Source organism: Erpetoichthys calabaricus, chromosome 1 (assembly GCF_900747795.2).
Source record: "Erpetoichthys calabaricus chromosome 1, fErpCal1.3, whole genome shotgun sequence".
NCBI classification, from domain to species: domain Eukaryota; kingdom Metazoa; phylum Chordata; class Cladistia; order Polypteriformes; family Polypteridae; genus Erpetoichthys; species Erpetoichthys calabaricus.
This window is the reverse complement of record NC_041394.2, coordinates 29728281-29752070: the sequence shown is the minus strand read 5'-3', so window position 1 is coordinate 29752070 and position 23790 is coordinate 29728281. Positions and strand designations below refer to the sequence as shown.

The window sequence follows — 23790 nt, the reverse complement described above, 5'->3', positions numbered from 1 at the left end:
ATTCTGCTCCGTACTTCTAAATTTCTTTTTTTTTTACTTCTAAAAAAAAACTGTTTACTTTATACTGTATTGAGGATTTGTTCTGTTCTGTGTATTGTATTGTATTGACCCCCTTCTTTTGACACCCACTGCATGCCCAACCTACCTGAAAAGGTGTCTCTCTTTGAACTGCCTTTCCCAAGGGTTCTTCCGTTTTTTCCTACTAGGTATTTTTTTTGGGAGTTTTTCCTTGTCTTCTTAGAGAGTCAAGGCTGGGGGGCTGTCAAGAGGCAGGGCCTGTTAAAGCCCATTGCGGCACTTCCTGTGTGATTTTGGGCTATACAAAAATAAACTTTATTGTATTGTATTGTCCAGGGGTTAAAACACCCTGTACAGAATCCCTCCCCCACTCAAATTATGCATCAGACTATTTGGCCCAGTTCCTGATGCTGTACTTGTGAATTTTTTATTAGTTCAGATGAATGAGGAATTCAGGAGAAAAACTACAATTTCCCTGGAGCTGACCTTCATGTACAAACTTAATCACTACACACCAAAACTTACTGCCCTGATTAAGGCTAAGGGAGATTTCGTGAGATGAGTGCAGCTGCAGACCTCCACAGCATCAAGTTTCAGTAGCTCTGGTGGACAACCAATTGGATTGCAGGTTTTTGTCACCTGGTTTACTCAACTCTCTAGTCTTAGCCATAGTGTAACCCTGCGTACCACTGATGTATAATATAGGGTGACAACCTCCTCAATGGAGTGGAACTCTGGAGGTCTGCAGATAGTCTTTTGGGTGTCATGGGGACAAAACTGAGGCTCTTCTTGGACAAACTGAATAAGGGTTGTTTATTCAAAACTGTGATTGTTCACATTTTTTGCAGGGAGATGGACCGATTGTTTCTGTCACACAAATCCTTGGACCTCTGTAGCTTGTATGGCCTTGCAGGTTCTATCTTCCCACACATGACTCTTACTCTGTGTGCTCAAAATCACTGCTCCTTGCACATGTATGCTCTTACGTTCTTATTTGACAGTTCATTGGGTATGAATAATGCTTCAGTATTGACAGAAAGCATTGAAATGATACATGAATTTTATCCGTAGTCTCGCACTGTACCTTAGGAAGAAAGAGGAACATTTTGAAGATTGCCTAGCAAAGCGTGATTTTTTTTTTTTAAATGATATGGTTTAAACGCTTAATGTATTATTATTTAAAATGCAAGTCAACCCTAAAATAAGAAGGAGGCAGATGAAGGGATGGAGGTATTCTGTGTAGCAATGGCCCAAATGGTACATTGAAAAAGCCAACAATCTTATCTGGAAGAACAAACTAAACAGATATTTTTTCATTATTCAAATAAAGTACAGTCACAACATAGGGTTACTTGGCACTGTAAAGGTGCAGAGGCGCACAATTTATGGCTGCATTCATTCTGCCCTGATAATGAAGACCTTTTCAATGATTCAGGTAATTCTGTTTTTTGTTTCTCAATGTAATTGTCCTTCTTGTAAAAGGTATGCAGGAGGACAGCTGCAGTGATACCCCTCAATATTCTCAAGGTCTCAGTCATCCGTAGTGCTGATGGAGAGGATCCAGTAGATGTAGCCATTCTTCTTGAAGGCAAGGAAATGTTGCCAGGATGTGGCAACCCCCCCATAAAAAAAAGCTGCTGTACTATACTTTTGAGGTGTTTCTGAAGCTTTTCCTACAACTGGATGCAATTAAGCTGTCCCAAAATTAAAAGCTTTAAAGTTGAAATTTCTGTCTTAAATGCTATCGACACGACAATCTTGGCTGCTGGTACAGGTTTCCATCTTGCAAATCACTGTCACAACTTGAAAAACCACTGTCCGCTCCATAGGACCCTCTGCTCATATACAGAAACTTGTCTTTTCTATGGACCTTCCAATGTTCGGACACAGACATGCAGTGGTATTCTTCATTTTTGACTCTCCAAAAAATTGGTCTTTTTTTCTTGAGATGTGATATACTTTGTTAATCCCTGAGGGGAAATTGTCTTTTTGCATGACCTTTGGGGGTTCAACCATTGTATAGTGCCCTTGGAGAAATTTTTCAGGTTAAGAGCCTTGCTTTAGAGCCCAACAGAGAAGGATCTCTTCTGGCAGGATTTGAACCAGCAACCTTCCAGATACTTAGCCACAGAGCCACCACTAGACCCTGGCCAAGACTTGTTGACATGGAAAACGTTTAAGCTGTTTGTAAGATGGTTTAATGCAAAAATAATGCATACATGCTAAAATAATCACAATGAAGTGATGATGTATTGTGTCCTAGTGTGAATATCAATATGCCTTTCATTATAAACACTTCACAGAAATATTATGTAAGGCACTTGACAAAAAGTCTACCATCGACCGCATCCTGGCACTATGGGTTCTCATGGAGTGCAAACGCGAACATAGGCAAAGTTTCTTTGCAGCCTTTGTCGATTTTCGTAAAGCGTTCAACTCAGTTGATCGAGCTGCCCTGTGGGACATCCTGAGGTTTCGCGGGATCCCCTCGAGGTTGCTGGACATTATGGCTGGCCTGTACACTGGTACTGTGAGTGCTGTGCAGAGTGAAGGCAGGACCTCTGTGTTTTTCCCAGTTGATTCTGGGGTTCGTCAGGGGTATGTTCTTGCTCCTACTCATACAATGCTTGTATGGACTGGGTGTTGGGCAAGGTTGTGGGGTCCAGCGGCTGTGGGGCATCTGTTGGTGAAGAAAGATTCATGGATCTTGACTTTGCTGACGATGCTGTGATCTTCACAGAGTCAATGGAGGCTCTGATTGGGGCGCTCGAGAGACTGAGTGAGGAGTCCGAGTGTCTGGGCTTGCGAGTGTCCTGATAAAATCCAAGATCCAGGCCTTTAATGACCTCTTGAGCACCACCATCAGCATTGTGTCTGTCTGCAGAGAGATTGTCAACCTTGTCAATAGGTTTACTTACCTTGGCAGTGACATACATGTCTTTGGTGACTCTTCCTATGAAGTCAGTAGATGGATTGGGAGAGCATGGGGGTCATGAGGTCGCTGGAAAGGGGTGTGTGGTGCTTCCCAATATCTATGCAAAAGGACATAGGTCCAAGACTTTAGAGTCCCGGTGCTTCCTCTCTTGCTATATTGTTGCGAGACATGGACACTATCCAGTGACCTGAGAAAAAGATTTCACTCCTTTGGTACTGTGTCTCTCCGAAAAATCCTTGGGTACCGTTGGTTTGACTTTGTGTCGAATGAGCGGTTGCTCATGCAGTTCCGAATGAGGCACATTACCTGCATTGTGAGGGAGCATCAGTTATGGCACTACGGCCATGTGGCGCATTTCCCTGAGGGTGATCCGGCTCATAAGATCCTCATTGTTGGTGACCCAAGTGGCTGGACCAGGCCAAGGGGTTGCCCACATAACATCTGGCTGCGGCAAATAGAGGGTCATTTCCGGAGGGTAGGACTGGACGTGTCTGCCTGCGTGTCTGCCTGGGGGGTTGCCAACCGGGATCCCGAGTTGTTTCATCATGTAGTGGGTGCGGCAATGCACTGTACCAGTGCATGCTCCCCAACTTGACTTGACTTGCACTTGACAAAAATAGCAATATGGGGATTTAATGATGTTCCCCTGCTTGCACCCTTGTGGAGAATTAGCACCTTGCCTTTGAGTTCAACTTTGCCCTGACTAACTGCTTGTGGGAAATTTTCTGTCTGAAGTGTTTTCTGTTTGTGTCAGCTATAGAACCTGTCACTGATGATTATTACAGATAAAGGGTAAAGAAAAAGTTGACATTTTATTCCTTGATCTATCCATTCTTTAGCTGTTGATCAAAATGTTTTAATGCATTAAGGTTTTAATTATAAATTTAAAATGCATTAGTCCAAAGTACAGGTTTCATGATGCAATTATACCATTTCAGAAGGCTGTAAGGTTTTAATTGAATATTTAAAAAACATCATTCCAGATCTGTGGATGCAGTAAACTTGTCCTTAAGAGCGGTAATATTACTGACAAATTAATGACTGTTTTAAACTTAATACAGTATTGTTCTTGGAGACAAGAACATTGAACATTTAAGGTACAGATATGGATTTGAGCAAGCAGTTACTACGTATTGGTTGTCAATGTTGCTAATTCTAATACATATTGCTGTTTAGAAGTTCGGTAATGTTAATGCTACCTAGCCATTTGTTGATTAATGGCAGTCATGTCACTATTACATTTATGGCTGCTGAATTGTCCCTTGTTTGGCTTGCTTTAACTTGAACGTTGAACGTGTCTTTGGTATGTAAAACTGATAAACAGTTTAATTAAATTTCAGTTGTGTGATTTGTGGTAAAAGTACATTAAATGCAGAGATAATGATTACATTTATTTGGTAAAAGTAAAAGAAAATTTGCAACATTTACATAATTATAACGTGTAATATAACTTCATACAACTATATAACTGAGAATGTCAAACAGAATAAAATATAATATCTACTTCATACCAGATAGTAAGTTTTACTTATTATTGATGACTGCAACATTCCTGTCTATGGAAAAAAAATGATTTGCTTTACTTAATTAGTTTAAATATACCTTAAAAAATAATTAGAAACATTTGTGATTCTAGGCGGCACGGTGGCGCAGTGGGTAGCGCTGCTGCCTCGCAGTTGGGAGATCTGGGGACCTAGGTTCGATTCCCGGGTCCTCCCTGCGTGGAGTTTGCATGTTCTCCCCGTGTCTGCGTGGGTTTCCTCCGGGCGCTCCGGTTTCCTCCCACATTCCAAAGACATGCAGGTTAGGTGGATTGGCGATTCTAAATTGGCCCTAGTGTGTGCTTGGTGTGTGGGTGTGTTTGTGTGTGTCCTGCGGTGGGTTGGCACCCTGCCCAGGATTGTTTCCTGCCTTGTGCCCTGTGTTGGCTGGGATTGGCTCCAGCAGACCCCCGTGACCCTGTGTTCGGATTCAGCGGGTTGGAAAATGGATGGATTTGTGATTCTATTAAACAAATGTTAAAGTTTAGTGTTAAGCACATTTTACTTGATACTGGCAAGTTAATTGTACTTGATATTACAGCAGTAAAATGATACTTAAAATATTTGTGCAAATTGTTACAAGGATTTCATCAAGTAAATCATACAAGTTAGTTTATCAGTACAAGTCATTTTTATGAATACAAAACAAAAGTAGAAATAGATTCCTTGGGTTTCACAACCAGGTTCTGCATGTGAAGCATATGATAAAAGCTCAAGGAAAACTCCATTTTAGTTTAATAAAATAGCTGATTGTTTTGATCTTGGTTACTTATTTGTCATGTGGAAAAAATAAACTGGTGGAATTTACTTTATACAGTTTATTCCCTTCAGAATTTTGAAAGCGTCAGTCATTTAACCACTTATTCTCAGTTTGCCTAAACAGAAAATGTTTAACTCCTTCAAACTTTTCCTGATAGCATATCTGTAATGATTTGGCTGACTGTAGTCTATATATCACTTCACCCAGTTTGGGTTTATCTGCAAATTTAACCATCTTGCAATTTACAGTGATCAGCAACACCATTAAAATCACAGACAGGTAAAGTAAATAACTTTGATTATCTCATTACAATGGCACCTGCCAAGGGATGGGTTATGTTTGGCAGCAAGTTAACGGTCACATCTTGAAGGTGAAGTGCTTGAAGCAGGAAAAATGGGCAAGCATAACGATCTGAGCGACTTTCACAGTTGCCTAACAGTGATGGCTAGATGACTGAGTCAGAGCATCTCCAGAATGGCAGGTCTTGTGGGATATTCCCAGTATGCAGTGGTTAGTAATAATACTAAAAGTGGTCCAAGGAAGGAGAACTGATGACGGGGTAAAGGGTGCCCAAGGCGCATTGATATGTGTTGGAAGCGAAGGACAGGCAATCTGGTTCAAACCAACAGAAGAGCTATTGTAACACATACTGCTGAAAAACCTATTGCTGGTCATGAGAGAAAGGCAACTGAACACACAGCATTGCAGCTTAATGCATATGGGTAGTCAGAGTGTTCATGATGACCCCTGTATACCACCAATGGGGCATGCGAGTATAAGAAGTAGACCAAGGAACAATGGAAGAAGGTTGCCTTGTCACTTTCTGATGAATCATGTTTTCTTTTAAGTCATGTGGACAAGCTGTGTGTGTGTGTGTTATTTACCTGGGTGGACTCTCCTTTCTAGTATGCTAGCATAATCTTTCCAGTGTGTCTAAATAGTGTGATTTCCCCCAATAGTTGGACATTTTTAAAAATGAAGACCACTTCCAATCTGTCACTGCTGAGGCACAGCTCCTCATGACCACGGAAAGGCATGTCAGCCATGACAGCCCAACAATGTCCAGAGCCTTCAGCATTTCTGGGCAGATCTCATCCATCCCTGGGGCCTTGCCACTGCAGATTTGCTTAACCAGGTCTGTGATCTCCCTCAGGGAAATGGTCATTGATCACCCATCAGCTTCTGGCTCTGCATACCTCCCATACCACAGAGGATATCATCCATCAGGTTCAGGAGCTCCTCAAAGTGTTCCTTCCACCACCAAACAATATCCTCAGTCCAAGTCAACACTTCTCCACCCTTGCTGAGCACAGCCTGGGTGAAGCCCTATCTTCCTTTTCTGAGTCACATGTTGGTTTGGAAGAACCTCTTTAAACCCGATCAATAGCCCCTTCCCATGGACACTGTGAAGTCCTCCCACAACCTGTTTTTGCTTCCCTGACTACTAAGGCTGCAGCACCTTTTGGGCTCTTGGTACCCCTCTCTCCCATGCTAACAATACACAGAAGGACTAATTTTCCAGTCTGATGGCATCCCTCACCTCTAATGTCCACCATTGGGTCCCTGGGTAGCCACCTTGAGAGGCACCTATGACCTTCAGGCCATAGCTCGTTGAAGCCATTTCCACATTCAGTCTCCCCTGAGATGTGGGAAAAGCTCTTTCAGAGGTTGAAGTTGAAACTGTTATATCTATATGTATACCTCTGCACTCAGTGTTTCAATACTGTGGAAACGTGGGACTGGCTTGTTCAGTTTTTGTCATTTTTGTTTCTGATCTCTGTGCACATGATTCATACTTTTTTTTTCATCAAGAAGACAGAAATGCTTTGTAAATACAGTAGTAATTAATCTATTGTTATTTTCTCACAAGGTCTGGTGTTTTCTTTCTCGGGGTAGGCTCCCATAAGACTTGTTTAGGCTGATAGCTGAAAAGACTGAGTGAGTAAATGCTCAGGGGTCAGTGCCAGTCTGCATAATATTTTCATTATGGTCAGCTAATGTACTCCTCAAAATGGAAATTCTGCGATTTTTTTTTTTTTGCATATGCATATGGGGAATAAATTGGCTAGGGGAACTGATCAGTCTCAAGTTAGGATGTAAATAAAAACATTTTTTAAGTAAACGCTTAAACTTAATGTCTCTGTCCGCTGAAGGATTGATTATCCTGTGTTTAGCTGCAGTTCCTTAAGTCCACAAAAGACAATTTGTAAAGTCCTCTATTGGTGGTAACATACACTGCCTGGCCAAAAAAAAAGTTGCCACCAAAAAAAAAGGTCACACACTCATTTTGTTGGACCGCCTTTAGCTTTGATTACGGCACGCATTCACTGTGGCATTGTTTCGATAAGCTTCTGCAATGTCACAAGATTTATTTCCATCCAGTGTTGCATTAATTTTTCACCAAGATCTTGCATTGATGATGGTTGAGTCTGACCGCTGCGCAAAGCCTTCTCCAGCACATCCCAAAGATTCTCAATGGGGTTAAGGTCTGGCGTATGTGGTGGCCAATCCATGTGTGAAAATGATGTCTCATGCTCCCTGAACCACTTTTTCACAATTTGAGCCCGATGAATCTTGGCATTGTCTTGGAATATGCCCGTGCCATCAGGAAAGAAAAAATCCATTGATGGATCCATTGAGTTCCCTTCGCATTGTGCGTGTGGAAATGCTCTTACTTTCACTATTAAACATAGACCTGAGTTCTACTGTTGTTTTTCTTCGATTTGATTTCACCAAACGTTTAAGTGATCGCCGATCACAATCATTCAGGATTTTTTTTCGGCCACATTTCTTCCTCGAAGACGATGGGTCCCCACTATCCTTCCAGTTTTTAATAATGCGTTGGACAGTTCTTAACCCAATTTTAGTAGTTTCTGCAATCTCCTTAGATGTTTTCTCTGCTTGATGCATGCCAATGATTTGACCCTTCTCAAACAGACTAACTACTTTTCCACGACCACGAGATGTGTCTTTCAACATGGTTGTTTAAGAAATGAGAAGCAACTCATTGCACCAGTTGGGGTTAAATAACTTGTTGCCAGCTGAAAGATAATCGCCCATGCAGTAATTATCCAATAGGAGGCTCGTACCTATTTTCTTAGTTAAATCCAGGTGGCGACTTTTTTTTTGGCCAGGCAGTGTATTATGAAGTAAAGGAGAGAAAATAAAAGACAGTCCCAGACAGCGAGCAACCTGCCATTAGAGATCCCTAGGTTTGAATATATACGGTACAAGGACAGTGAGGCAGGTTAGAGGTTACAGGTGACAGTTGCATAGCTAGTTTGACTTTTTTTTCTTAGAGGTTAACCTTTCTAGTTAGGTGCATGTTAGGTGATGTTAGGTGGTCTAAAACCATGAAAGAATAAATACCCACTATGGTTCAATCTAAATGTCATTGAACTGTTAAGCATATACTATTTTATATTTATAATATGCAATTATAATTTATATTTTAGAATGGCTAATATGGGGAGGTTGGACAGACAGATAAATTACTTTGTCTGCTATGAATGACTGTGGACACCCACAGGTTTATTTTCTATAGTCAATACTGACTGGTATTTGTGCTTTCCTCTCCTCCATAGCCAGCTAACAGATCTCAGTTAATGGACTTTATGTTGTCAAAATACAATTTAAATATGTCTTAACATTGTTGTAAAAGATCTTGAACATTGTTGTGGGAAAACTACTCTTTCACTTAAAGTGTATGTGAAATCTTTTGTTAACGGGGATTGATCAGGAGTGTATAAGGCATGGGTATATTTAGGAATGAACTTGCACATGGGAGAAGACTAAGGTTTGCAGGATCCTCAGTGCTGCTTAAAGATAAATTTTGAAGAAGAGTGGTGAAAAACAGGAAGAGTTCCATCTGTGCCAGGCTCTCGCCCAAGCAGACTCGTTTCCCTGAAAGATGAATAACAAGAAAGTCATTGTTGGCAAACTTAAAATACTGCCTTAAATCTTGCTGGTCCAGGGTACAATCTGAAGTTTGTACAACCCCAATTCCAATGAAGTTGGGACGTTGTGTAAAACGTAAATAAAAACAGAATTCAATGATCTGAAAATCCTTTTCAACCTATATTCAATTGAATACACTATGAAGACAAGATATCGAATGTTCAAACTGATAAACTTTATTGTTGTTTTGCAAATCTTCACTCATTTTGAATTTGATGCCTGCAACACATTCAAAAAAAGCTGGGACAGGGGCAGCAAAAGACTGGGAAAGTTGAGGAATGTTCAAAAAACACCTGTTTTGAACATTCCACAGGTGAACAGGTTAATTGAAAACAGGTGTTTGTCATGATTGGGTATAAAAGGAGCATCCCCAAAAGGCTCAGTCGTTCACAAGCCAGGATGGGGCAAGGTTCACCACTTTGTGAACAACTGCGTGGGCAAATAGTCCAGCAGTTTAAGAACAACGTTTCTCAACATACAATTGCAAGGAATCTAGGGATTACATCATCTACTGTCCATAATATCATCAAAAGATTCAGAGAATCTGGAGAAATCTCTGCACGTAAGCAACAAGGCCGAATACCAACACTGGATGCCCGTGACCTTCGATCCCTCAGGCAGCACTGCATTAAAAACCAACATCATTCTGTAAAGGATATTACCACATGGGCTCAGGAATACTTCAGAAAACCATTGTCAGTTAACACAGTTCGTCGCTACATCTACAAGTACAAGTTAAAACTCTACCATGCAAAGCGAAAGCCATATATCAACAACACCCAGAAACGCCGCCGGCTTCTCTGGGCCCGAGCTCATCTGAGATGGACTGATGCAAAGTGGAAAAGTGTGCTGTGGTCTGACGAGTCCACATTTCAAATTGTTTTTGGAAATCATGGACATCGTGTCCTCCGGGCCAAAGAGGAAAAGGACTCTCCGGATTGTTAGCGCAAAGTTCAAAAGCTATCATCTGTGATGGTATGGGGGTGTGTTAGTGCCCATGGCATGGGTAACTTGCACATCTGTGAAGGCACCATTAATGCTGAAAGGTATATACAGGTTTTGGAGCAACATATGCTGCCATCCAAGCGATGTCTTTTTCAGGGATGTCCTTGCTTATTTCAATGCAAAGCCACATTCTGCATGAGTTACAACAGTGTGGCTATCGTAGTAAAAGAGTGGGGGTACTAAACTGGCCTGCCTGCAGTCCAGACCTGTCTCCCATTGAAAATGTGTGGCGCATTATGAAGCGCAAAATATGACAACTTAGACCCCGGACTGTTGAGCAACTGCAGTTGTACATCAAGCAAGAATGGGAAAGAATTCCACCTACACAGCTTCAACAATTAGTGTCCTCAGTTCCCAAACGCTTATTGAGTGTTGTTAAAAGGAAAGGTGATATAACACAGTGGTAAACATGCCCCGGTCTCAGCTTTTTTGGAACGTGTTGCAGGCATCAAATTCAAAATGAGTGAAGATTTGCAAATCAACAATAAAGTTTATCAGTTTGAACATTCGATATCTTGTCTTTGTAGTGTATTCAATTGAATATAGGTTGAAAAGGATTTGCAAATCATTGTATTCTGTTTTTATTTATGTTTTACACAACATCTCAACTTCATTGGAATTGGGGTTGTATGTTTCCCCATTTCTGTCCTGTTTTTCTTTAGGTATTCAGGTCTTTCTTTCTTATCTCAAATACACCGAGAAGAAACTTTGCACCAGGCAACATTGTTCTCATTGTAGATGATACTGCACCTTGTAACTCTTGGGTAATGGGTCGAATCGTCAAGACAATACCAGATGCCAAAGGAGCAGTCAGAAGAGTTTGTGTGCAGACCAAAACTTGTAACTTGCATATTGCATCAGAAAATGTTACAGAAAACACACACAAAAATATTTACCTGTTGAAAATGGAATGAAAGCTGGATTCATTTTAAAGCACCCAGTTTCATCGAGAAAGTGTCCAGGATCAAAGGAATGAGGGGATTTGAACAGCTTCTTGTCATGTAGCACAGAGTGCAGTAATGGCAGCACAATGGTCCCCTGCATTATACAAAATAAAGAAACAGGTTAGACTTCATGTTTTATTTCAGGTCAGTTTTAGCACCTGATTTATCTCCATTTTATCAGTCTTTACACTCTGCATTGACTTCCCATCTGAGCCCATTGGTTTCTGTTCATATTGGGGATTCAAAGAATTATAGAAATGTCAAAACATAAAAACCAAAATGCAAATGGGAAACAAAGTTGTACATGTCTTTCTAAAAAATGTTCCACACCATCTCTGGAGTTGATGTGTTTTTTTTCCTTCTGCAGGGACTGATGGTCTGGCAGTCAAATCACCTTAAGATAAGTAAGTCATTGATTTTTCTTAAATTACTATTGTTTGTAAAACTTTGGATTATATTCCCCTAGAAAGCAATACGACTATGGCAGTCAATCTTTAAATTTAACCTCAAAGGTTAAGGCTGATCAACTGGTGTGTACTCTATAGTAAAATATCGGAGGCCAAGTAACCTTAGCATATGTTAAATAATATTTCCTATGGATCCTCAGAAGCTAAACGGCAGTCATTAACGTGTGTTTCAGAATTGATCCTTAAGGGCTAGGCAGCTTAACTTAATGCGACTTACATTTAATTCAAAACCTAACTATTAAAGAATTCTCAACAAACAAGAAGATTCAGAATGCAAACCTCAGAGGTTGAGCTTCAGTGTGTGTCAACAAAAGAAGGGGCTGCATGTTTTAAGCGTGGATTACAAAGATAGCAGACAGATAACCAGTACAATAATTTAGTATTTATTAATAGCAGCCTCAAAATTATATGCAATAACAAAAATTGGCTAAATTTATAAAAAATGTGAAATGAAAAATACAGTGGACCCTTGACTTACGAACTCAATTCATTCGTGAGGGCTGGTTGTAACTCAAGTTGGTTGTAAGTCAAGACTATTTTTCCCATAAGAAATAATGGAAATACCCATAATGCGTTCTGAACCTCCCACAGCAACACTTACTTAACCTTTTCATAATAAAAAAGGGTTGTATAATGTGCATAATTTACAAAAACACCAATAATTTTTCTAATGTACTAACCAAAAAGTTATAAAAAGTGCCTAGCCTACCAGAAACAACAATTTCATACTGTACTCACCATTTAATTTGACATCTTTGGGCTGCAGGAAGGGAGGAGGAGGAGAATGAAATGGAAGGTGGTTATTGTTTGGAAGGAGCCTCCTTACACAAATCTTTTCTTTGTACAATTGTCAAGATGGTGGATTTCGACATGCTGTACATATTAGCGAGATTGGTCACACGAACACCACTCTCATATTTCCGCACAATTTCCTTCTTCGTTTCGATTGTGATTGCTTCCTTTACCTTCGTTACCTTCTCTTCCTTAGCAATTATCGAAAAAAATTATATAAATCACTGCACTGACCGAAATTACGTCCACAAACACATGTATCTGGGCTCCGACTGACGCTTACAGACGCTCTCGGCAGTTTGTTTACAATCGCGCAAGCGGATACACGTGACCGCATTCAAGTCGTAACGCAAGATATTGGTCGTAAATCAAAACAAAAATTTTGGTCGGAAATCAAGTTGTTCGCATGTCAGGCCGGTCGTATATCAAGGGTCGACTGTACTATAAATCCACAACATGCATTCCAGAAGACAGAGATACTAATTTTCCCTTTGACAATTGAAACTTAAGCCTTTTATACCCTGAAAATGTAAAGTGAACCAGAGATCAAAGTTCAAAGCTCAGCTTGGACATCCATAAAAACCTGAAAGAAGTTAACACCAAGAAATACAAACTGTGGTGACAGGACAGGCTGATACTTCAAATGTCATAAAACCCCCAGTTTTAGCCCTAAGAAAGCTATATTTTAAGATTTGTCAAATATGACTTGAATATTAAGGAATTTAATATTTGTCTAGGACATCATGGGACACAAAGCTGTGGAATTGGTCTTTATTGAGATGCACAATGGGAAAATGCAGCTCACCTCTGGAATCATGTAGTTTCTGAAGTGAGTGTCTTCAGTGGTTGCATGAGGTAAATTCATTGGGACCAAGTCAGCCAATCTTTGTATTTCATGAATCACAGCATTCGTATAAGGCATCTTCTTTTTGTCTGCCATGGTAGGAGAACGCTGATGTCCAATTACCTCATCGATCTCTTTTTGGACCTTCTCTAAATAAATAGATAAACAAATCATTACACATGATCCACATTTTGAGTAATGAGTAATGAATGAGTAAAGCAACAGAATATACAGAGCATTAACATAAATATTTTGAAATTTTTAAAAGAAGGTTTGCATGTTGTACCTTGGATGTGTGGATATTTGATCAGAATCAGAAATCCAAATCGCAGTGTGGTGCTGGTAGTCTCTGTGCCAGCCACAAAAAGTTCCAAAACTGACTGCACCAAATTATCACAGTGAAATACAGTATTAGGATTGGCACTTTCCTAAAAAAAAAAAAAAAAACACAACTGTGTAGGAATGTTTAAATGAATAGTAAATGCTCTAGAACACTTTCAGAGAATACTTCAAACATTGTTTTGCGTGGAAAATATCTGCCAAGATGAAACCAACTACAGTATTTCTACCTGTTAAAGAACTCAGATGTGTATGGTATTAAACCAATATGGTACTGTCTAAATACAAAATCTAAAGAATTCAAATATAAGTAAACCTAACACTACACCTCAATTTCGGTTAAATGAATGTCAAAAAGATGTCATGTGAAGTGACGCTTGTAAAATCAATTTAATTTTGTTTTAAAATTATAGATGATCAAACATGAGAAATTGCTCAAATATTAGGGTTAAAACACCAAAAGTATTTTAATAAAAAGGTAAGTGTTGCATAACTATTCCATTTTCACATTTTATTATTTTTTTGAGCCATCTTTGGCAACAATAACAACTGTTGGGCTGAATGGCCCAATGCTCATCCAGGCAAGAGACTAAGTGCATTTGCACACAACTGCACAAATATATGTACCCTGATATAGAATTAAGATTTGGACATAATAGTAGTGGGTTTGTGTTTATGTGTCTAAATAATCACTTACAATTTTGAAGTCTAGAGATAAAGGGACTGACAAAGAACTATATTTGACATTTATGACTGTCCTAATTGAAATAAATTGAAGAGAACTTCATCCGGAACTTGGGATACCTGTATACACCTCTAGCGCTGACCTTGAGATTCATACTCACAGACAAGTGGTCACATGATCCATGTAGCCCAAGTGGGTTCAGTCTGACAAAACAACTTGCCTGAATCTGCTGTGTATGCTCACCACCCACAAGGGAAAGGATGAGGGCCACAATGCCAGTCAGGTGATAAACAAAAGTGAACTGGTCTCAGGCATACTAGATTTTGATGATAGGAAATGGCTCTTGGCAGAAAAGGAGACAGAATACATGCAGGAGGATAAAAAATACTGGTTAGATGTAATTTTACTGGCCTCTGTGCATAGCTTTAGCTCTGAATGCAAATGTCTTAACCAAGCATGATATCTCTATCTTTCTCTCCCCTACGCTGGAGTTATCCCATGCAAAACATCCTGGGTTGGTGTGGGGATACTCACAGGCACAGTGGACACAGTGCTACTCTGAGAGAAAAGTCTAACTGGATTTTACATGGATGTTCTGATCAGCTTTAAATAACATTCTATATTTTTGGTGAAACTGGAGTTTGTGCTTAAAAGGATACCATATACTCATTCTGTAGTCCTAATGCCAGGCTTCAATATAAACTGCTCAAAAAAAATTAAAGGAACACTTTGAAAACACATCATATCTCAATGGGAAAAAATCCTGCTGGATATCTATACTGATATGGACTGATATGGTAATGTGTTAGGAACAAAAGGATGCCACATTGTTTGATGGAAATGAAAATTATCAACTTATAGAGGGCTGAATTCAAAGACACCCTGAAAATCAAAGTGAAAAAATGATGTGACAGGCTAGTCCATTTTGCCAAAATTTCATTGCAGCAACTCCAAATCGTACTCAGTAGTTTGTATGGCCCTCACATACTTGTATGCATGCCTGACAACGTCGGTGCATGCTTCTAATGAGATCTGGACCAGGGCATCACGGAGCTCCTGGACAGTCTGAGGTGCAGCCTGGCAGTGCCAGATGGACCGAAACACAATGTCCCAGAGGTGTTCTATTGGATTTAGGTCAGGCGAGCATAGGGGCCAGTCAATGGTATCAATTCCTTCATCCTCCAGGAACTGCCAGCATACTCTCGCCGCACTTCATCCCGATACCTAATGGCAGTCAAGGTGCCGTTGTCCAGCCTTTAGAGGTCTGTGTGTCCCTCCATGGATATGCCTCCCCAGACAAACACCGACCCACCACCAAACCAGTCATGCTGAACGATGTTACAGGCAGCATAACATTCTCTATGGCTTCTCCAGACCCTCTCACTTCTGTCACATGTGCTAAGGGTGAACCCACTCTCATCTGTGAAAAGCACAGGGTGCCAGTGGTGGACCTGCCAATTCTGCTATTCTATGGCAAATGCCATTCAAGCTCCACAGTGCCAGGCATTGAGCACAGGGCCCACTAGAAGATGTCGAGCCCTCAGGCCACCCTCATGAAGTCTGTTTCTCTTCGTTTGGTTAGAGACATTCACACCAGTGGCCTGCTGGAGGTCATTTTGTAGGGCTCTGGCAGTGCTCATCCTGTTCCTCCTTACCTAAAGGAGCAGATACTGGTCCTGCTGATGGGTTAAGGACTTTCTACTGCCCTGTCCAGCTCTCCTACAGTAACCGCCTGTCTCCTGGAATCTCCTCCATGCCCTTGAGACTGTGCTGGGAGACACAGCAAACCTTCAGGCAATGGCACATACTGATGTGCCATTCTGGAGAAATTGGTCTACCTGTGCAACCTCTGTAGGGTCCAAGGTATCACCTCATGTTACCAGTAGTCACACTGACCATAGCCAAATGCAAAACTAGTGGAAAAACAGTCAAAAAAGATGAGGAGGGAAATGGTCATTGGCCTCCCTCCACCTATTAAACCTGTTTTGGGGGTTGTCTCGTTGTTGCCCCTCTAGTACGCCTGTTGCTAATTTCATTAACACCAAAGCAGCTGAAACTGATCAACAACCCTCTCTGCTACTTAACCGACCAGATCAATAGCCCAGAAGTTTCATTGACTTGATGCTATACTCTAATTAAAAAATATTCCTTAAAGTTTTTGAGCAGTGTATAAGGAATGGTGGAGAAGTGTGATTGAGAGGAACAGCCTTTGTGATTTGAATTAGAAGAGTGAATTGTAACGGGCTTGCTTTGCTAGTCATAATTAATCGTGACAATCTAAAATGAACGTGGATGCTCAAAAATTGTAGTGGGTTTCAGAGTAGCTTGGGCCAAAGGTCACTATTTAACTTTTTAGTCATGAGGTTTATTTTTGTTTTGGGCACTCGGGTAAAGAGAGGTGTTGAACTGTCATCTGGTCACCACTTAGATGTGAGAAATCTCTGAAAGATGAATGGAGCACCAGCTTGAATGGGCAGTTTGGGTATTCTGAGATTAGGTAGCAAATGCCTTTGCTTAAAGTGAGTACAACTCATATTGCACAAATAAATTCTCCTGAATCTCTGGACATGTCAAGGACTTTGAGTCTTAGATGACAGTGTTCAAAGTCTATACATTGGGACAACACACAAGTGAAGGTTTTATACATGCTGTCAATGACAGTGCCTCCGTAAGCACTCTAGTATACATATCATTTGGTTTAATTTCATCTTTTTTATCCTAGCATAACCTCTGTTTCTGCAATATCCAAACCACACAAAAGAGTAAGTGCTGCATACACATGCCCTGTAGATAGTGTCAACATGCTAGTCACAGAACTGATGTCTCTGTACTGCAGCCAAGACAATAATGAAAGCGGTTTTTGGGGAGATGATAAGCAAAATAAAATCTAATGTGAAAAATGCACAGCAAGGTAAATGATCAAACTGCATGGAGAAATTTTGTAAGTGACAAATACTGGAGACAGATTCCTTAAACACACATAGGAAAATACATGCATGTCATTTGTGGTGCTATTTCAACTTTCAGATTAGTCACCTGTTTCATTTTCTTGAAGAATGTGTCAATGAAATCCTGAGGACTGTCGGGACTCAGATCTTTCCTGTGTTTCTCAGCAAATGTACTAGTAAACTGTTTCAGTTCATCATTTGCTCCAAAAATAGCTTTGTGAGGTCCAGGCAAAAAATTGAAGAGTTTTGGAAACATGTTGTACATCTTTAAAAAAATTAAAAAAATAAATAAATAAATAAATAAAAGAAGTGAAACAGATTTGGTATAAAACTAAAAAAATTATACCTGTGCCAAAGGTCTGCTGAAAATAAGGAGGGAATTAGTAATGAGGGCCAGCAGGTGAGCGAAATTCTCATCATCATATTCAAATCGTTCTCCAAATACAATGGAGCAGATGACATTAGCCACAGCCTGACTCAGAGACATGGAGGGATCAAAGGGGGAACCTAGAAATAAGTGGTAAAAAGATAGCTAAAAGCTAAAAATTCAAATTCTAAAAGCAAGGCTTAATTTTCAGGTGAAGACTTAGATTGCACCCTTCTAAGAATTGGGAAATCGGTATGCTTTAGAGCTGTGTTACTTAAACATTTTTTTCTCTTCAAGACCCAGTCCATGATGACCGTCAGATGCATGCAGAATTACCACCGATAGTCATTGTTGGGGTGGGAAGTGGGTGGATAGGGTGTGGAATGGGGTGGCTGTGTGGAGTCATAGTAGAGTAATGTCACTTGCTTAAATTGCCCAAGGTGACCCATCACAACACACTGCATGCAACCCTTTCCCAATGAATGCCATGGTGATTCTCAACCTTGCACTACCCAAAAGGTGGCAATCTGTGACCTGACGCAGTTTAAGAAACTATGCTTGTACTTGTTTTAATTATATAGAAACTTGGGCTTAGATAGAGTCTGGTCTTGGTGCCATTATACAACAGGTGGTGTAGTTGCAAATTTCTGAGGGATATTTGTATTACTTTTTATGCTTCCCTATTGTTACATCGTGTTAACAGAACAACATGCAGAGGACTGAAAGATATGGAAGAAGATGATCCGCTGTGGCAACCCCTAATGGGAGCAGCCGAAAGAAGAAGACTGTTACATCGTGTGACACTAGCAAAGCCACTTATGTAAGTCCCACCTTTAGTTTTACAAAGTTTTTCCACAAGGTGCTGAGCCTCTTCTTGTATGTATTGTTCAATGCTGTGCTTTCCCATTCCAAAATTTCGCAGTGTGGTGAGAGAAAATCTGCGCATATGTTTCCAGTTATCGCCATTGGAAGTTATCACACCTGCAAGAGACACCCAAAAAAAATCTCTGACCTTATGTCTTCAGGGAGGTTTTTCTTTTATTTTCTTTAAGTATTATACATAACAACATAACACACAATATTGTTGTTTTGCTGCTGTTGAATAGCTAAAAGTCTACAAATACAATAATGAATTAAAAAAGAGCTTCAGTCACCTGAAAGTCGGATACCAAAAATGTAGACAATGAAAGTGAACTAAAACTAAATAAAGAACACACCACACACTTCATTTTATCAATAAGATTTGATCACAAAAAAAAAACAAAAACTTGTAGATCAAACACTCTTCATGTCTTGGTTTGACTTCTATAAATATGTTCTGACTTACTCAAAGGTACATTGCAGATAACCCTCTTGTAACCCTAATCTTAACTATAGTGTAATCAGGCAGAGCTCTGGAAGTCTGCAACTAGACCTACTTGGGACAACCACTGGAGTCAACTCCACTCACTTGGTGCTCTGGGTCGAGGTTCCATGCTGAAGAGATATATACTTGGAACATGGAAGGAATTCACAAAATGAAAGAATCATTTTGCGTATTGTCAATGTTCAGTAAACGCCATGCAATTTTTTAAGTTGTGACATAATTATTTGACAGTCTTACACCAAAAAAACGTTACTACTTCGGCAAGCAGACATCTTTTGCAGAAACTACTGCACCTATGCATGTATCAAGGAATAGCACTTTTTGTATCTTTAGATTTTAGCTATACAAAGCTACCTTCTAAAATTTAAAACTGATTTTTTTTTGTCTGTGTCTCTTGAGAAAAATGACTTGGTACTGGAAAAAAACTATTAATGCCGTTTTTGAGTTGAAAGCAGGATTTTTTTAAAAATATATTCCTTATTGTGATAGTGACTTGCATTTCTTAAATCATAGAAAAATGACCTATGGGAAATTTAGTCTATTTGCCTAATTTAATTTAATTTAAGTTAAAATACACATGTATTACATATGTACATGATTATCACATATCTCTCTATTATAATAAAAAAATCTTGGGAAAAGAGACAAGACATGACTTTCTCAGAGAGACACTTTCATTTTCCATGAGACGAGACTTTGTGCCAAGAGATTTAACCATGCCCAGGGCCAGAAATAAAAGTCAAAGAGTAGATGACAAAGTACAACGTCGTAAAGACTTCAAAATGTTGGTGCAATACACATGCAGAGCAGGTTAGAAATAATGGAAGTACGAAAATTCGAAATTCTCAAGAAAATGATAGTTAAGATCGCAAACGAAAATTATTACTTGGTGAAATAATGGAACAGCATATTGTTTGGATATAAACTTTAAGTCAGGGACTTGTAGATCATCTAATTCGTGTTGCCATCAGGGAAAAGTAGTGTTTCTTCCCAATGAAGAGGAGTATCCACGAGAATTAAAAGATTTGTTGTTTGGTGAAAGTGAATTCCCGCAACAGAAAATGTCAAGCCCCGCGAGACAAAACTTTATGCAAAGAGATTTGGAAAAGTCCTGACCACATCTAAAACATTTACAACCACTCACAGGGTTCAATCATTTCTCATTTGTGTGAATGCTATTGTCTGTCACAGTTCGTGTAGACAGAAAGAAACGATATTCACTCACAGGGAGTTATACGTTGCATTATCACGAGGTAATTCCAAACACGGAATCAAAATTCAATGCGATATTGATGAAAAGGTAAAAGTGAAAAGAGATTGAATACATGGACATAGGTGATATGACAGAAGTATGTAGATATTGTTTGGCTTTAAACTTTAATTCGGAGAAAAGTGTTGCCATCAGGGAAAAGTAGTGTTGCTTCGCAATGAAGAGGTATATCCGCGAGAACTAAAAGTTTTGTTGTTTGGTGAAAGTGAAATCCACATACACGAGTGGCAGAGATGTGAAGTTGCTGGTGTGTAGCGCAGGCAGGGGGGTTTGCAAGCCAAGCAAAGCCCCCTAGTTTGCATAAAGAATTAGATTTTGTATAAAGAACTGACCCTTCAGTTTACATATTTGAAAAGAGACCCATACATTTATACAGCTGGAAAGAAAGTTAAAGACAGTTTTTTTCTAAATACCATGAATTTGTTGGATACACCCTTCATCACAAAATCACCTCTTTGTTCTTGTCCAATGCAGCACTTATTCTAAGATTATGCAAAAGGTGTAATGAATGGGGGAAGAGTGTTTGCACAGTAGTGTATGAACCATTTCATTAATCTAAAATTAAATTTATAAAACATACAAAAAGCATATTAAAGTTTAAGCAATTTTTGCACACTTATATTATTATACTTTTTATGTAAATATAGCTTGAATTACCAATTTGGCATTACTTAATCAATTAAATTGAGTCTAATAAACAATAACTGCATTGAGTTAATTCAATTCAAGATGTTAAACTTTATTAATTAAGCTTTTAGTTTTATTTTGAGTTGGTAATACAAAAACCTGCTCAAGTTAACATTGTGATTTAACTTTACAATGTATGCAAACACATTTTTCTAGTGTGCTTTAAACAGAAACTACGGTGAGTATACATAAAAAGAGGCCAGCAAAATATTGTCTTCATTTTTTAAATCAATCCAATACATCATGTTTTTCAGTGTACAATTTAATGTGATATGTCCGGAAATTTGATAGAAGACGAGTATATTAATCAAAATTATAAAGGAATGGTAATAATGTTTACAGATGAACCTAAAGATATTCTGACAGGAACTACATGGGGCAGCTTTTTTGTTAATGAATGTCAAGTTTTTATAAAGACAACATAGTCTAATTATTTGTCAGCATACCACAGAATTAGAACTTTGGTTATTTGTTTAGAATTCTATTTCAGTTTTCCAGAATGTTAAAACAGAGCACTCTCCATCTAAAACCTGATTTACTGTTAGAAGTGAATCAAGCATTGTATCGTTTCCAATATACAGTCTTATATGTCTATTTATTTAACCCTGTATGTGTGCACTATTTCTCATCTCACACATATATATATATATATATATATTATATATATATATATATATATAGCGCGGTGTACTTTATATGCCAGTGGTAAAATGTCTATTTATATGCACGCTATGAAGCTGTAACATAAAATATTGCAATAGTTTTAAATTGTACGTGTTTTTAATGTAATTTAATACCATATTATTGAATATTTATGACACACTCTAGGGCTATCGGAAAATAAACCTGATCAATTTCTCCACTGCTCATTTCGTCTAGGATTTATAAATGTATCACATTTCACTTCAGTTGTTGAATGTTCTCTGTACAGAAAGTCATTGCAAAAAGAGCATTTCATCGTTATCATACATACCTAAGTACCAGCGCGGTGTATCAAATGTACCGTACGGAACTTGCGGCTGTGCATTCACTCATAAAACCAACGGGGGGCACACTGGAGACAAACCATTGCGACGCTGTACTTGTAGTGAATCAATCAGCGGACAGATGGTGGATGCTGACGGTGTACAAAATAACCAACGTGAGTAGTTAAGGGTTAATGGCTTGTTATGGATTCCACCATATAAGTGAGTTAAAAGGAATGAGAAACTGCAGGTTTGGTTAAAAAAACTACTAAAACATACTTATGTAGACAGAAATGTAACTATTATTTCATTCAGATATTAAAAAAAATAAAAACATTTCTGATGTGGGAAATGCTGGAATACTGAACTCTTTATCGAATTCATGGAAAGAAGAACAAAATTAAAATAATTATTCGAACCTTCGTTAGAAGTGGTCATACCATGTAAATTAATCACCGTTTATGATAGCAAACCATCATTCTGGATTATGTACATTATATACTCAATATGATCCTATTTTGTTATAGTTTGAGGAATAAAAAAATGTAAAAAAAAGTGTTTACAGTTTATAAAACTTAAGCGATTGAGAAAATACTTGATTACTTAATGGAGCTCGTTTCTTTTATTTGCAATCTAGGGATAACATACAGGATACCGTTTGTTTTTTATTTGATTTTACGGATAATAAACATTGCTTTTTTTTTTTCTTTCTGAGTTCTGCATCGCCTTCGCGTCCACTGGTGGTGGGGACAATGCACCATGAAGTCGTTTGACAATCAGCTTTAAAAAGACAAAAACGAAGAAGACGTCTCTCTTCAGCAAAATGTGTGTTCTTTTTAAAAAGCTTGTAATTCTTCTGCGTTGAAAACCAAAACACATGTCGTCGCATCCTCTTTTTCCTCTAATGAAATAATGCAACACGGTGTAAAACCTTGTTTTAAACGTTTATTTCTACTTTGTATTCTATACGTGTGTTTTCCTAAGCAAACACGGCTTCACCACTGAGCCCGATTTTAATCTCTTCGTTCGCACTTTTCCAACACAAGCAAAATTCTGAATACCTACCGTAACCACTGGCTATCCTTACAAACAGAGGCAATTTCGGTCTACCGGCGAACGAGTCGGCGTGCTGCACCAGCGCTTCTTGCACCGCCTCGTACCCGACCAGAACCACGACCCGCAGTCCGCCCAAGTGCACCGTCATCACGGGGCCGTAAGTCTCGCTCAGCTGCAAGAGGAACACGGGACACGGTTACTATCCAGGCCTTGACGGGTTAAATACTTTACACACCTTAGACACCTTACCTTTAAGAAATGTTTGTATGGAACATTGCCAGTTATTTGCAACAGGTTACCGATCAGAGGCAGCGGAGTTGGACCGGGTGGCATCCTGGCATAGCGCGTCGAATCTCTTCGTAACCACATCAAGAGCAGACTCAAGAAAATCGCGGTTAGAATCAGCGTATTCATAGCCTCCATGACTGCCAGAATAAAGCAAGAGTATCCGGCTGCAGGTCGCAGACTTGGCCTTCCGCGCCTCCTGCCTTCCACACCACGCCCCCATCATTCGCGTTCGTCCCCTGTCACATCGCTTTCGTTGAAAAACTAGTAACGTTGATTTACCATGTAACCGTAAAAGACGATATTAATATGACTTCCTGCAATCACGAAGGCAAGAATCCGAGTTTCTCTTTATGGTATTACTGTCGTGTTTACTTTTAGAAACAAAAAACAGTTTTATAATTTATGGGTCAGGATTCGATAGTTAAAAGAAAGAGGGCATAACATATTTTTAGATTAAGGAAACCCCATACTAAATATGAATGTGGATGCTCTAACTGCTATTATAGTGAATTCTATCATTCAAAATATTTGAAATTATGTTTATGGTACTTTTGTA

At 39.2% G+C, this 23790-nt stretch overlaps 1 protein-coding gene across 1 annotated transcript; it reads right to left on the bottom strand.

The window, feature by feature from the left end:
* Positions 1-8593: 8593 nt before the first annotated feature.
* LOC114648133 (cytochrome P450 2G1-like) lies at positions 8594-23386 on the bottom strand. The gene is made up of 9 exons (XM_028796974.2): positions 23196-23386; positions 22956-23118; positions 18434-18583; positions 17582-17742; positions 17324-17500; positions 13550-13691; positions 13225-13412; positions 11113-11254; positions 8594-9157 (listed from the first exon to the last, which is right to left on the bottom strand). Exons 1-9 carry the CDS (start codon positions 23367-23369, stop codon positions 8976-8978), a joined length of 1479 nt encoding a protein of 492 aa, XP_028652807.1. The 5' UTR covers positions 23370-23386; the 3' UTR covers positions 8594-8975.
* Between the last annotated feature and the right edge of the window lie 404 nt (positions 23387-23790).

Coding starts and splice junctions, on each gene's coding strand:
- LOC114648133 (XM_028796974.2), bottom strand. CDS start 23,369: ATGGAGGCTATGAATACGCTGATTCTAACCGCGATTTTCTTGAGTCTG. Junction 17,743..18,433: donor AAAACTTTGTAAAACTAAAG/GTGGGACTTACA, acceptor ACTTATTTCTAG/GTTCCCCCTTTGATCCCTCC. Junction 13,413..13,549: donor CAAATATCCACACATCCAAG/GTACAACATGCA, acceptor CTATTTATTTAG/AGAAGGTCCAAAAAGAGATC.